General features: G+C 41.9%; 1 protein-coding gene across 1 annotated transcript; it reads right to left on the reverse strand.

Moving 5' to 3' along the window:
* Positions 1–6065: 6065 nt before the first annotated feature.
* On the reverse strand, positions 6066–14711 carry LOC306928735 (acidic mammalian chitinase-like; the record flags this gene model as incomplete). Its single annotated transcript, XM_079509008.1, has 10 exons — positions 6066–6348; positions 6734–6875; positions 7400–7519; positions 8004–8189; positions 8506–8632; positions 9032–9156; positions 11015–11165; positions 11688–11744; positions 12130–12331; positions 14690–14711. 10 exons carry the CDS (start codon positions 14709–14711, stop codon positions 6122–6124), a joined length of 1359 nt encoding a protein of 452 aa, XP_079365134.1. The 3' UTR covers positions 6066–6121.
* Positions 14712–15783: the final 1072 nt, after the last annotated feature.

Genomic DNA, 15783 nt, shown 5'->3' on the forward strand with positions numbered 1-15783 from the left:
AAGGTCTTTAAATAAATACTGTTTTAAATGTCTATGGGAAAAATGCATTGGGATTCATTTCCTGGGCCTGGCGTCGTCATGAAAGGGGGCGGGACTGCGACTAGTCCAGTTACAAGTGATATCAGTCCTAAAATGTTATCTCAAAAGATTTTCAATCGTTACAAAAAAGAATAAAGAGCTATTCTAAAATGTCTTCAAAGGAATTTAGGAAAAAGCATGAATGTAACGAAGTGAAAAAGGCCAATCTCATAACATGTAGATTGGCTATTTTCACTAGTTTGGAAATACCCGTAAGGCTTCATAATACATTTTTGTAAGTTTGGGTCTCGAGCTGAGAAGTTTTGGAAACCCTTATCGTAGGAGGAACGCTATTGATTTGGGTGAACTCATGGCCCTTCCTCTAGCGCCACCCTTAGGCCAATAAAGTTAACACTTCCACACAAGATATCTCCAAACTACCATGAAACTTCAAGGTTCAAACTTCTTTTGTTTGTCCCTGTGTCTTGGACATAATATTGATTGGCACATAAAATACACATTTCTAAAAGATATGAACAAAAAGTACATTCAGATAATATGTACAGTACTATGGGCTCTGGGGTGAGAGTCACCAGACCCTATATTCTAATATTTTGATTTGTTTTGATTTTTGAGTTTCATGAACGGTATATGCCACACTAATCAAGATTAAAACAAATTTTAAAAAAAGGCTTGAAAATGTTTCACTTTGTGTATTGAATCTAGAATAATGTGAAAGTTTGTATTTCATTGTATTACATTATGGGGGAAAAGATGAGCATATATTGACAGCCTTGGTGTCTGAGTGTCAATACTGTATGATGTAAGATCATTCTGATGACGATTAGTACCACGCTCTTCCTCTTCGTATTCATCTTTGCACTGTTTATATACTTGATAGAATTGATCAATACTTGATCAATAAGTGGAGACACAACATAACTTCAGAGTCTTTGAATGTCATCATTTATTCCATTTCCAATCAGTGATCTCGCTTTATAGACAGATAAATGTCACAGAGCAGGTCTTTATAGACAGATAAATGTCACAGAGCAGGTCTTTATAGACAGATAAATGTCAAAGAGCAGGTCTTTATAGACAGATAAATGTCACAGAGCAGGTCTTTATAGACAGATAAATGTCACAGAGCAGGTCTTTATAGACAGATAAATGTCACAGAGCAGGTCTTTATAGACAGATAAATGTCCCAGAGCAGGTCTTTATAGACAGATAAATGTCACAGAGCAGGTCTTTATAGACAGATAAATGTCACAGAGCAGGTCTTTATAGACAGATAAATGTCACAGAGCAGGTCTTTATAGACAGATAAATAGATAAATGTCACAGAGCAGGTCTTTATAGACAGATAAATGTCACAGAGCAGGTCTTTATAGACAGATAAATGTCACAGAGCAGGTCTTTATAGACAGATAAATGTCACAGAGCAGGTCTTTATAGACAGATAAATGTCACAGAGCAGGTCTTTATAGACAGATAAATGTCACAGAGCAGGTCTTTACAGATAAATGTCACAGAGCAGGTCTTTATAGACAGATAAATGTCACAGAGCAGGTCTTTATAGACAGATAAATGTCACAGAGCAGGTCTTTATAGACAGATAAATGTCACAGAGCAGGTCTTTATAGACCAGATAAATGTCACAGAGCAGGTCTTTATAGACAGATAAATGTCACAGAGCAGGTCTTTATAGACAGATAAATGTCACAGAGCAGGTCTTTATAGACAGATAAATGTCACAGAGCAGGTCTTTATAGACAGATAAATGTCACAGAGCAGGTCTTTATAGACAGATAAATGTCACAGAGCAGGTCTTTATAGACAGATAAATGTCACAGAGCAGGTCTTTATAGACAGATAAATGTCACAGAGCAGGTCTTTATAGACAGATAAATGTCACAGAGCAGGTCTTTATAGACAGATAAATGTCACAGAGCAGGTCTTTATAGACAGATAAATGTCACAGAGCAGGTCTTTATAGACAGATAAATGTCACAGAGCAGGTCTTTATAGACAGATAAATGTCACAGAGCAGGTCTTTATAGACAGATAAATGTCACAGAGCAGGTCTTTATAGACAGATAAATGTCACAGAGCAGGTCTTTATAGACAGATAAATGTCACAGAGCAGGTCTTTATAGACAGATAAATGTCACAGAGCAGGTCTTTATAGACAGATAAATGTCACAGAGCAGGTCTTTATAGACAGATAAATGTCACAGAGCAGGTCTTTATAGACAGATAAATGTCACAGAGCAGGTCTTTATAGACAGATAAATGTCACAGAGCAGGTCTTTATAGACAGATAAATGTCACAGAGCAGGTCTTTATAGACAGATAAATGTCACAGAGCAGGTCTTTATAGACAGATAAATGTCACAGAGCAGGTCTTTATAGACAGATAAATGTCACAGAGCAGGTCTTTATAGACAGATAAATGTCACAGAGCAGGTCTTTATAGACAGATAAATGTCACAGAGCAGGTCTTTATAGACAGATAAATGTCACAGAGCAGGTCTTTATAGACAGATAAATGTCACAGAGCAGGTCTTTATAGACAGATAAATGTCACAGAGCAGGTCTTTATAGACAGATAAATGACACAGAGCAGGTCTTTATAGACAGATAAATGACACAGAGCAGGTCTTTATAGACAGATAAATGTCACAGAGCAGGTCTTTATAGACAGATAAATGTCACAGAGCAGGTCTTTATAGACAGATAAATGTCACAGAGCAGGTCTTTATAGACAGATAAATGTCACAGAGCAGGTCTTTATAGACAGATAAATGTCACAGAGCAGGTCTTTATAGACAGATAAATGTCACAGAGCAGGTCTTTATAGACAGATAAATGTCACAGAGCAGGTCTTTATAGACAGATAAATGTCACAGAGCAGGTCTTTATAGACATAAATGTCACAGAGCAGGTCTTTATAGACAGATAAATGTCACAGAGCAGGTCTTTATAGACAGATAAACAGATATCAGATAAATGTCACAGAGCAGGTCTTTATAGACAGATAAATGTCACAGAGCAGGTCTTTATAGACAGATAAATGTCACAGAGCAGGTCTTTATAGACAGATAAATGTCACAGAGCAGGTCTTTATAGACAGATAAATGTCACAGAGCAGGTCTTTATAGACAGATAAATGTCACAGAGCAGGTCTTTATAGACAGATAAATGTCACAGAGCAGGTCTTTATAGACAGATAAATGTCACAGAGCAGGTCTTTATAGACAGATAAATGTCACAGAGCAGGTCTTTATAGACAGATAAATGTCACAGAGCAGGTCTTTAAAGACAGATAAATGTCACAGAGCAGGTCTTTATAGACAGATAAATGTCACAGAGCAGGTCTTTATAGACAGATAAATGTCACAGAGCAGGTCTTTAAAGACAGATAAATGTCACAGAGCAGGTCTTTATAGACAGATAAATGTCACAGAGCAGGTCTTTATAGACAGATAAATGTCACAGAGCAGGTCTTTATAGACAGATAAATGTCACAGAGCAGGTCTTTATAGACAGATAAATGTCACAGAGCAGGTCTTTATAGACAGATAAATGTCACAGAGCAGGTCTTTATAGACAGATAAATGTCACAGAGCAGGTCTTTATAGACAGATAAATGACACAGAGCAGGTCTTTATAGACAGATAAATGACACAGAGCAGGTCTTTATAGACAGATAAATGTCACAGAGCAGGTCTTTATAGACAGATAAATGTCACAGAGCAGGTCTTTATAGACAGATAAATGTCACAGAGCAGGTCTTTATAGACAGATAAATGTCACAGAGCAGGTCTTTATAGACAGATAAATGTCACAGAGCAGGTCTTTATAGACAGATAAATGTCACAGAGCAGGTCTTTATAGACAGATAAATGTCACAGAGCAGGTCTTTATAGACAGATAAATGTCACAGAGCAGGTCTTTATAGACATAAATGTCACAGAGCAGGTCTTTATAGACAGATAAATGTCACAGAGCAGGTCTTTATAGACAGATAAACAGATATCAGATAAATGTCACAGAGCAGGTCTTTATAGACAGATAAATGTCACAGAGCAGGTCTTTATAGACAGATAAATGTCACAGAGCAGGTCTTTATAGACAGATAAATGTCACAGAGCAGGTCTTTATAGACAGATAAATGTCACAGAGCAGGTCTTTATAGACAGATAAATGTCACAGAGCAGGTCTTTATAGACAGATAAATGTCACAGAGCAGGTCTTTATAGACAGATAAATGTCACAGAGCAGGTCTTTATAGACAGATAAATGTCACAGAGCAGGTCTTTATAGACAGATAAATGTCACAGAGCAGGTCTTTATAGACAGATAAATGTCACAGAGCAGGTCTTTATAGACAGATAAATGTCACAGAGCAGGTCTTTAAAGACAGATAAATGTCACAGAGCAGGTCTTTATAGACAGATAAATGTCACAGAGCAGGTCTTTATAGACAGATAAATGTCACAGAGCAGGTCTTTAAAGACAGATAAATGTCACAGAGCAGGTCTTTATAGACAGATAAATGTCACAGAGCAGGTCTTTATAGACAGATAAATGTCACAGAGCAGGTCTTTATAGACAGATAAATGTCACAGAGCAGGTCTTTATAGACAGATAAATGTCACAGAGCAGGTCTTTATAGACAGATAAATGTCACAGAGCAGGTCTTTATAGACAGATAAATGTCACAGAGCAGGTCTTTATAGACAGATAAATGTCACAGAGCAGGTCTTTATAGACAGATAAATGTCACAGAGCAGGTCTTTATAGACAGATAAATGTCACAGAGCAGGTCTTTATAGACAGATAAATGTCACAGAGCAGGTCTTTATAGACAGATAAATGTCACAGAGCAGGTCTTTATAGACAGATAAATGTCACAGAGCAGGTCTTTATAGACAGATAAATGTCACAGAGCAGGTCTTTATAGACAGATAAATGTCACAGAGCAGGTCTTTATAGACAGATAAATGTCACAGAGCAGGTCTTTATAGACAGATAAATGTCACAGAGCAGGTCTTTATAGACAGATAAATGTCACAGAGCAGGTCTTTATAGACAGATAAATGTCACAGAGCAGGTCTTTATAGACAGATAAATGTCACAGAGCAGGTCTTTATAGACAGATAAATGTCACAGAGCAGGTCTTTATAGACAGATAAATGTCACAGAGCAGGTCTTTATAGACAGATACATGTCTTTATAGACAGATAAAGGTCTTTATAGACAGATAAAGGTCTTTATAGACAGATAAAGTTCTTTATAGACAGATAAAGGTCTTTATAGACAGATAAAGGTCACAGAGCAGGTCTCACATGGGTCGTTAGCAGCGTAGTTTAATTAGCATTTAACTCATTAAGACCTGGAACTCATCTATGTCACTTTATAGCGTTTAACACACCATTATTACAACGAAAATAGCATATCTACAGTACTGACACTGGGTGAAACTATAGGCCTTAACGGGAATTTACGGCAAATGCATTTGCCCAGTTAACTGCCTATTTGCTGGGTACCATTGGACATCTTTGGACATCTACCGGTTAAACAATTTACTGCAGATCTGTGTGTATCTGTGTCTTGTAGCTTGTAGTTCTTGCTTTTTTTATCTTGAAAATGTGGCACAAATCTTTGAATATATATTCTTTCACATGCAGCAAACGTTTTTAACTCAAATCTTTGCTTCTGTGAGGGGGGGGGGGGGGGGGGGGGGGTGTGTCCCTGAAACAACATATTTTTTGGGGGGGTCCGGCGGTCAAATACATATAATATTTGGGGTCGTTTTTCAACACCACTGATTATAGAAATATAGGTTTTTGAAACTTGTCAGGATTTAGAAGAATCTTGGTATTTTGTAGAATCTGGTCTTAGGTCTTAACCCATTTTGGGCGGCAACCCCTTTTGGTGTTAGCATTATGTTATGCTTTAGCTATTGAAAAATAGCAGATCTACAAGCTCATAGCGCGCCACCGAGTGGCGCGCTACGAGCTTGTAGGTCTGCTATTTTTGAAAAATCAAAGAACGACTGACATAGAAACATAGCTTTTTCAGAAAACTGTCAAATTTATTGAGGGATCCCGTGAGGCCAGTTGCAGCAGGTGCAGGCGACGTCGAACACGGTGGGGACGGGACACGTTCCCGTGATGGTGTTCCCGGAGTCGCACTGCCAGTACTTGTTCTTGGCGTGCGGGTCCGGGTAGAGACCGTCGGCCCGGCCGTCGCAGAACGGAGCGCCTGGAGGTGGTGGCATGGGCGTGACCGGGGGCAGAGGGTGTGCGCGAGGCGTGCAGGCTGCGCCACAGATAGAAGACAAAGAGGAGGATGTGTGTCAAAATGTTGAACGTTTTTTCCTATTTTTTTTATCCCACAATTTTGTAACCCATTTTTTCCACCCCAGTGTTTCTCGGCCCCACCCCTCTCCCACTGTTTATATTGTGTTTAGTTTCCAAGATGGCCACAGCACCAGGAGGGGGTGGGGCGGAGGTGAGCGGGCGGGGTCGACATATGCCCTTACTGGGCTGCATTCAATGTTAACTCCATAGACACATACACAACACCTGGGGGTCTATTAGAGACACATACAAAACAGAAAAAGTACAAAACGAAATGGCACCCATCTTTAAAAGCATGCATGTTGTTTTGTACAGTGCGTGTGTGTGTGGGTGACAGTGCATACCAGCTCCGGGACCATGCAGGCCATTCTTCAGGACGCTGATCAGAGGGTATTTTCCCTGACCACAGAAGGTTCCGCTGAAGTCATCCATGGCCACCGTCCAGACGAACGCTCCACCGAAACCACTCTTCTTCAGCCAGTCAGTCTGGACACATGCCGGCCGAGGACATGTGGTTTAAAAAACAATAAAGAGTACACAGGAGACTAGTGGCTACAGATCTGAATTACAGCAGTGTTGATTTTGTTGACTAATACTATGACGAAAAATGTTCGTCGACTACCTTTTTTCCCTGATGAAAACTAAATGAAAACTAAATTAAAATTACGCTACGATGACTAAAACTAAGACTAGATTTCACCAACAAATAAAAATTGTTAAAAATCGACTAGTCAGTTTACACTTTATTGTTTACTTGTAGATCGGCTATTTTCAGTGTAAGGTCAGCCATTACAACGCCATCAAGGACCACTAAAATACATTTTAGTCGACTAAATCAACTGTAGATTTAGTCGACTAAAACTAGACTAACAGTAAAACATTCCAGGTGACTATAAAATGTGACTAAAACTCAAAAGACTATGACTAAACAACTAAAAAAAGAAAAGATCTAAATTTGCTGCCAAAATCAACACAGACGTTACGTTAAAATAACTAAATAAATGTGGCACCTTGATCTGGAAGCTCTTGACGTTGTCGTATCCCAGCCAGACGTCGCCCTTGTAGGCGTAAGGCACCTGCTGTGGGGCGTTCCACGCCTCCACGCCTCCGCTCTTCAGGAAGTCGCAGATCTGATTGAAGGCAGAGATTTAGATTCAAGGTATTATATAGTCCGGCTTCCTTTGTTTAAAGTGCAACATTTGGTATATGTGACCATATACCATTAACATCCTATAAGGAAACATGTCACACTTTCCTTATTATGCTTTAAGTAGCAGGTGACGTGTCCATCTAGGGGGCTTTCATGATTCTGAATCCATTCCAAGCATTAAACACTAAAAACGGTCATAGACCTCATCACAAATGTGATGAGGTCAGCACATTTTTGACACATTTGGGCCAAGTGGCTATGGCTGTCTTTAGCCCAAGGAGTATTTTTTGTGCAAAACTATTGTGTGTGTGTGTGTGTGTGTGTGTGTGTGTGTGTGTGTGTGTGTGTGTGTGTGTGTGTGTGTGTGTGTGTGTGTGTGTGTGTGTGTGTGTGTGTGTGTGCGTGCGTGCGTGCGTGCGTGCGTGCGTGCGTGCGTGCGTGCGTGTATACAGCTAACGATATACCTCATAGTAGGCCATGAATCCAGCCATGCGGGTGAAGGGTGCTTCGGGCGCAGGTCCACCGCTCGGGGCGCCACAGGAATGTTCGCCAGGGTTGGTCAGATTGAAGCTGTGGCCGTAGGTGGCGAAACCAACCAGCAGCTTCTCCCCTGGGGCACCCATGCTCCGCCAGTAGTTCATGGTCCAGTTCTGTGGACAAGGGGAAAAAACTTCAATACCCATGATGCTTCATGGTCCAGTTCTGTGGACAAGGGAAAACACTTCAATACCCATGATGCTTCATGGTCCAGTTCTGTGGACAAGGGAAAAAACAGCACTGGTGACTGCATGAAAAAAAACACTACATTTCTTTGCTACAATTGTTTTTGTAGTGGAGTAATACAAGTTCAATATTTTCCTTCTTCTGAGGCCTACAAATTATGCTTTTACTTTTACTTTTACCTCAACATTGTGCTTTTACTGTAGCCTATAGTACACACATGCAGAGAGCAGCCTCATCACTCACCACGTTGAACTGCTGCTGCCAGAACTTCTTATCGGACGGTCCCTTGAACAGAGGACTGTTCTCTCCAGTGGCATCAGAGAACCCGCCGTGGTAGTCATAGGTCATCACATGGAAGAAGTCCAGGGTTCTGGTGGTGAAAGGGTTGATATGATATGATATGATATGATATGATATGGTACTTTATTGTCAGTTCACACTGAAATTAGTTTTGTGACCCAGCAGCCTTGTATGCAACACATAGACACATTTGAGATAACACAGGACAAAAACATTAAATAAAATAAAATACAGTTACATACATAGAAACATAAGGGGGACATGGTTCATTTATAAGCAAGTGTCTCTCTCTCTGTGTGTGTGTGTGTGTGTGTGTGTGTGTGTGTGTGTGTGTGTGTGTGTGTGTGTGTGTGTGTGTGTGTGTGTGTGTGTGTGTGTGTGTGTGTGTGTGTGTGTGTGTGTGTGTGTGTGTGTGTGTGTGTGTTGCGTGTTGCTTGGTGCTTGATGTGTGTGTGGTATTTATACTGACGCTCCCAGCTGGGGAACCTGGTATCCGGGGTCGATGTTTCCCTGGCCAGCGGAGACGGCAGCGGTGAGCAGCAGACGAGGGCGGTTGGTCTTCTTAGCTTCAGCCTCGAAGGCAGCGACCGCCTCCTGCAGAGAGAGACCGGATGTAATGAATTGCATTTTATAGTGCTTTTCCAAGTGCTCAAAGCGCTTTACATTCATTCATACATTGGGAGGTGAAGGTCCATTCATTCATACATTGGGAGGTGAAGCGGCGAACAGTCGACGCCAGCGTCCTCACTTCCCACATTCACACACCAATGGTGGCGAGCTCACACCGACCGACTCACTGGAGGCAATGTAGGGTTCAGTGTCTTGCCCAAGGACACTTCGACATGTGGACAGGAGGAGGAGCCAGGATTCGAACCGCCGACCCAGGGATCATTGGACGACCTGCTCTACCTCCTGAGCCACAGCCGCCCGTAGTGATGGAGAAACATGAGGGTGGCAGTATTTATTACTAAAGGATGACTTTGTATTGTTGCAACCTTTTAGCGATGTCTTTTTTAGCAATTATTGTTATGACACGTTTCAAATAGCCTGAAGGGCCGATGGTCCCTTATTGGTTTTGTACTGATTCTTCTTCTTCCGCCAAATATTGCAGTCCTGGCTGAACCATGTCGGTTTCCTGACTGAACCATGTCTGTTTTCGTGAAACTCTGCAATAATTATGGTAGAGGGCTACGCCAAAGGGTGAAGACGCGAAGCCCACGACCATTGGCCAAAGGGTGGCGCTATAGCACTCAATTAAAGATGCAAACTTTGAACAGGCATAGCTCATGAACCGTTTGACCCTCGATAAACATAATGAGTCTCCTCATGCCGGACAACTTTCCTTATCTGACTATTGAGTTTTGACCTCTGACCTTTAGACCACCCACCATTTTGAATTATGAATAATGTCTTACTCCGGCGCTCCAGGCCAAACCGTGCAGTCGTTTCTTTTACGAAATGCAGCAGCATGGTAGAGGGCTACAGTATGTCACCTTCCAACCATTGGCCAAAGGGTGGCGCTATAGCGATCAATTCAAAATGAATACACATAATTATGCATCTCCAAATGCCGAACAACTTTCGCACTCTGTCTGACTTTTGACCTCTGACTCTTCGATCTCCCACCACCATTTTGAATGATATGAAAAAAGTATATTGTGGGCTTCAACACGACACACTGTTGTTTTTGGCAGCAACTTTTGATTTTAGTTTTAGTCGTAGTCTCTTGAATAGTTTTAATTTAGTTTTAGTCACATTTTAGTCACCTGGAATATCTTCTTCGTGACTAAATATCCTAAGATTTAAAAATCTACAGCTGATTTAGTCGACTAAAATGTGTTTTGGAGGGCCTTGATGCCGTTGTAATGACTGTTTTTACACTTGCTGAAAATAGCTGATCTACAAGCTCACAACGCGGCGCGCTGCGACGCGTTGTGAGCTTGTAGATCGGCTATTTTCAGCATGCAACCAAGTGTAAAATGACTTATACTGGATCTCTTGTTCACTAGTCCCTTCCTAACATTTTAGTCTAGTTTTTATTTGTTGACGAAATTGTCAGTATATTTAGTCTTAGTTTTAGTCATCGTAGCTTAGTTTTCATTTAGTTTCCATTTCGTTAGGATGCCTCTCGGGCGCCTCCCTAGGGAGGTCCTCGACGCACGTCCCACTGGGAGGAGACCCCGGGGCAGACCAAGGCGCAGTTGGAGGAAACACATCGACTCACTGGCCTTGGAACGTCTCGGAATCCCCCAGGAGGAAGTCACTAATGTTGCTCTGGAGAGGGAAGTCTGGAGCACTCTGGTGGAGCTGTTGCCCCCGCGACCCGACTACGGATAAGCGGTTGAAGATGGATGGATAGTTTTCGTCAGTGAAAAAAGGTAGTCGACGAACATTTTTAGTTTTAGTTTTAGTCGACGAAAACAACACTGAACAACACAGACAGAAGGCTGACCTGACAGAAGACGGTGAAGGCCTCCTTGCTCGGTCCGATCGGATACTCCCAGTCGATGTCCAGACCGTCGAACTCGTACGCACGCAGGAAGCGGATCACGCTGTCGATGAACGTCTTACGGTTAGCAGCGGATGACGTCATGGTTACGAACCTGGGGGGAGAGAGAGAGAGAGAGAGAGAGAGTTTTTTTCTGAAAAACCCTATGTTTCTACGTCGTTCTCAAATATTTTCATGTCAAGGACCCCCAAAAAATATCTGCATTTGGCCACAGACGGCCCGACCCCCATCTGAAAATATGTAGTTCCAGTGATCCCCCCAGAAGCTGGACCTACAGCCCCCATGAGCTGAGTATAGGAACGGAAGCTGCCATTTCCATTCACGAAAATATATTTTAAAATATATTTAGAGGTTATTTATATTTCCTTTTCTGCTAAGCAACAAGCTATATATGCTTAGATGTTTTCTATTTATATTAGGAAAAATGTGTGCGATTGTAAAGACGAAACGGAAGTGGCGAGGAGGCTTCACTTCCGCTTTATAGTTTACTCATGACAGCTCCTCCGCTGCTCCAGACTGTATGATGGAAGCGTTTGGAAATCGCGGAGACTACCTAGAGAGAGACACCTTGGAGTCAGTGATAATAATAACATTGTTTCTATTGTCTAATACTCACTTTGCGGTGCCAAAGTTCCATCCACCAATGGACAGGATGGTCCTCAGTTCGCTGTTCCTGAAAGGGCAAAAAGTACAAATAAAGATTATATTTATGATAGACATTGAGTTCTCACGCACATGCGTGCGTGCGTGGTACTTAATGAATTGCATTTTTATAGCGCTCAAAGTGCTCAAAGCGCTTTACAACAGTTCATTCATTCATACATTGGGAGGTGAAGCAGCGAACAGTCGACGCCAGCGTCCTCACTTCCCACATTCACACACCAATGGTGGCGAGCTCACACCGACCGACTCATTGGAGGCAGGGTGGGGTTCAGCGTCTTGCCCAAGGACACTTCCACATGTGGGCAGGAGGAGGAGGAACCGGGATTCGAACCGCCAACCCAGGGATCATTGGACGACCTGCTCTACCTCCTGAGCCACAGCCGCCCCTTACTTACTGGTTTTTGAGAGCCTGCACCTGTCCATACATCTTCAGGTCGTCCCAGTCGAAGGTGGTGATCTCGTTGTCCTTCATGGAGGCGAAGGCGTAGACGATGATGTCACAGAGACACGGGTCCAGGTCCGTGACCAGGTACTTCCCAGCACCGGGACGGTACTGTGCCCAGCTGGTGAAATAACACGAGAGGATGTAGGAGGATCCTACGAACACGCACGCAGACACACGCACACGCACGCACACACACGCACACGCACGCATGCACGCGCACGCACGCACGCACGCACGCACGCACACACACACACACACACACACACACACACACACACACACACACACACACACACACACACACACACGCACACGCACATAACACCATATGAGACACACAGTTATAACGTTGTCATATATCATTTTTTGCCTTTTTCACTTAGAGTATATATGAATAGAGACTGCACCCGGAGGAAACCCTCAATGGGTTAATAGAGACGGCACGCGGAGGAAACCCTGAGGCCAAATGGACATAGTGGCCGAATTTGGTATTGCAGCGCTGGCCCAAACACATGAACGCGCTGGTCCGTTGACTATCATTGCGCACATTCATGATGACACGTGAACGCTGTTTCAGTGCAATGATAGTCAACGGCCAGCGCGTTCATGAGTTTGGGCCCAATCCATCCCAGAATGCACTCTGTTCCTACCCGGAAGGAGGAGTGAAATCGCCTCATTCTCTTTTTGAGCAACTTAATGCAAGTGGATGAGAGGAGGAATCTGGTGCCGTCTCTATTCATATATATATAGCCAGGCCTACTCTAACCTTTTTCCCAGGATCACACGTCTTACCTAGCTGCGCATGCAGCAGGAGAGCCAGCCCTGCAGAGAGAGAGAGAGAGAGAGAGAGAGAGAGAGAGAGAGAGAGAGAGAGAGAGAGAGAGAGAGAGAGAGAGAGAGAGAGAGAGAGAGAGAGAGAGAGAGAGAGAGAGAGAGAGAGAGAGAGAGAGAGAGAGAGAGAGAGAGAGAGAGAGAGAGAGAGAGAGAGACACACAGAGACACACAGAGAGAGAGAGAGAGAGAGAGAGAGACACAGAGACACAGAGAGACACAGAGAGACACAGAGAGACACAGAGAGAGAGAGAGAGAGAGAGAGAGAGTGAGAAAGAGAGAGAGAGAGACACAGAGACACAGAGACACAGAGAGAGAGAGAGAAGGGGGGGGGGATTACAGGTGGTATAATAATAGCCTACATATACAATATCTGGATACACATCTGTGAGAACACAATGGCTAAGACAAGTTATAGGAAATAAACAACTAAATATGCAAGAAAGTACGTATTTTTCTAGACACTATATGATTTATTTACTGTGGCCAATCAGCATGTGAGTCATGTCAATGTCACAAAACTGTTCATTACAATTAAAGCATGGATGAAATGAAAAATATAAATGAGCATAAAAGTTACAATTGTACGGAGCCCTGGAATGGAATGGACACGGGACAATATTTATTTTATCTCGACCGGGCGACATAATATCTCGACCGGGCGACATCAAATATATTTTGAAGCTTGGCTAGGGGCTCCGTACAATTGACACAAAAATTCATATTTAACTTATTATTATTTTTTGCTGAATTCAAGACTTGGTGGAGTGTGTGATTGCTAGAGAATACGTTGGTTCGTCCGTGTAAAGTCCCTGTCCCGTCTCCAACTGGTGCAAAACGCGGCTGCCAGACTCCTGACTGGACTGGACTGCACTGGCGCACTGGAGAGATTGTCCTGGCCTCTCTTCACATGGCTCCGATTCCGGAGCCGGGTTTTTTTTTTGTCTACAAAGCCCTGAACGGACTTTTTACTATAAATGTGTTGTTTTTTATTTAACCTTTATTGTCTTATACTGGTACATTGTATTATCTTTACTGTATTATATTGTTTTCTCTGACCACATTTATAATAATTATTAAAATAATAATAATAAATTAATCATTTACATTTGGGGGATATCTTTCACAATACTAAATAAAACATGTTCTAGACATTCTAATGATCACAAAAAAATGATACCCCTGATAGCAACAGTGGTGCGACGTTGTGAGCTTGTGTGTAGATTTGCTATTTTCAAAAGATTCGTATACATTTGAAAATAAGGCATTCTGCATAATGAGTACTTTTACTTTTGCTACTTTAACTACATTTTGATATAAATACTTACTCAAGTAAATGTTGAATTCAAAACTTTGAATTGTATTTCTATATTGCTGTAGGCCTATTCATATTTTTTAAAAGTAAAAATATATTTTTTCACCACTGTTAGTTATTGTATATTAACATAACTCTACCCGAAAGACTGTTTAAATCCAAATCCTTCATTTGGAATGTGACTTCAAAGCTTCAACGCTCACAGCGCGTCGCAGTGCGTAGATCTGCTATTTTCAGCATGCAACCAAGTGTAAAATTACTTCTACTGGATCTCTTGTCCACTAGTCCCTTCATTCCACAATCTTAAAGTTATTGCAAATTTTAGAGTATATTTTGTTGTCAACAACAATTCCTTATAGCTTACCGACGAAGAGAAGCTTGCCCATGTTGCCTCAGCTGCTCGTACCAAACGAACTGAAGGCCAGAAGGCTCTACAGTATATATAGGCCATTCTTCTCCATATCAGTAAAGCATGTTTGATCTGGCGTTATTATTTTTGATAAAGCAGCAGTTCCTTCTGCTTGGCAGAACTTGCATGCACTTCTTTATTTTCCGCTGGCTTTGCTAATAATTGTGCTGATAACTTTCAAGTGCCATTCAGTCATGATATGATTTGCTGACAATCAGAAGTCAAATAAAGGTTACATTTTTATTTAACAACGTTTTAAATAATGGTCCCCCACACGACCAAACGTTTGACATTTTGCGTTGTGACACATAGGCCAAGTTAAATTAGACATGATAGTTAATAATATACGCCCATCTGAAAATATGTTGTTCCAGGGACCCCCTCCCCAGAAGCAAAGATTTTAGTTAAAACGTTCGCTTTTTTGCAAATTAGCTTGTAGACTAGATCCGCTATTTTTCAATAGCTACAGTATAACATAATCCTCAAAACACCAAAAGGGGTTCCCGTCCTGAATGGGTTAACCCCGAAATGTACGGAAGAGTTGTTTTGTTTTGTGTATAAGTCAGTCATTCATTTTCTGTTGACAAGGTCTGACCATAAGGGGGCGCTGTGGGGGGAAACAAAAGCATGTTAGCCAGTTGTTGTTCCAGGAAGTGACAGCTATAAAACTACAGGAAGTGAGGTACCAGGGACAGCTATAAAACTACAGGAAGTGAGGCGCCCCTTGGGGTTCCATGTTGGGTATCAAAAAGAGTGTTTGGTGCTGGTTTGTCAAAAGAGACTACTAGCTAACTAGTAACTACTAGACTAACTATTAAGGCCAACACTAAGCTAACTACTAGACTAACTATTAAGGCCAACACTAAGCTAACTACTAGACTAACTATTAAGGCCAACACTAAACCATAATCATACATTGATAAACCACAGAGTAGTTCATGGGGCTGGAAAACTTTGAGATCTGAAGAAGAAAGGTTTGCTCAAGGAACATTTGAGGGTTTAGCTCTGAATCCATTCAGAGCTTTTGGACAAAGGGGGAACCTGCTGTG

This window comes from Electrona antarctica (genome assembly GCF_951216825.1).
Source record: "Electrona antarctica genome assembly, chromosome: 8".
NCBI lineage: Eukaryota > Metazoa > Chordata > Actinopteri > Myctophiformes > Myctophidae > Electrona > Electrona antarctica.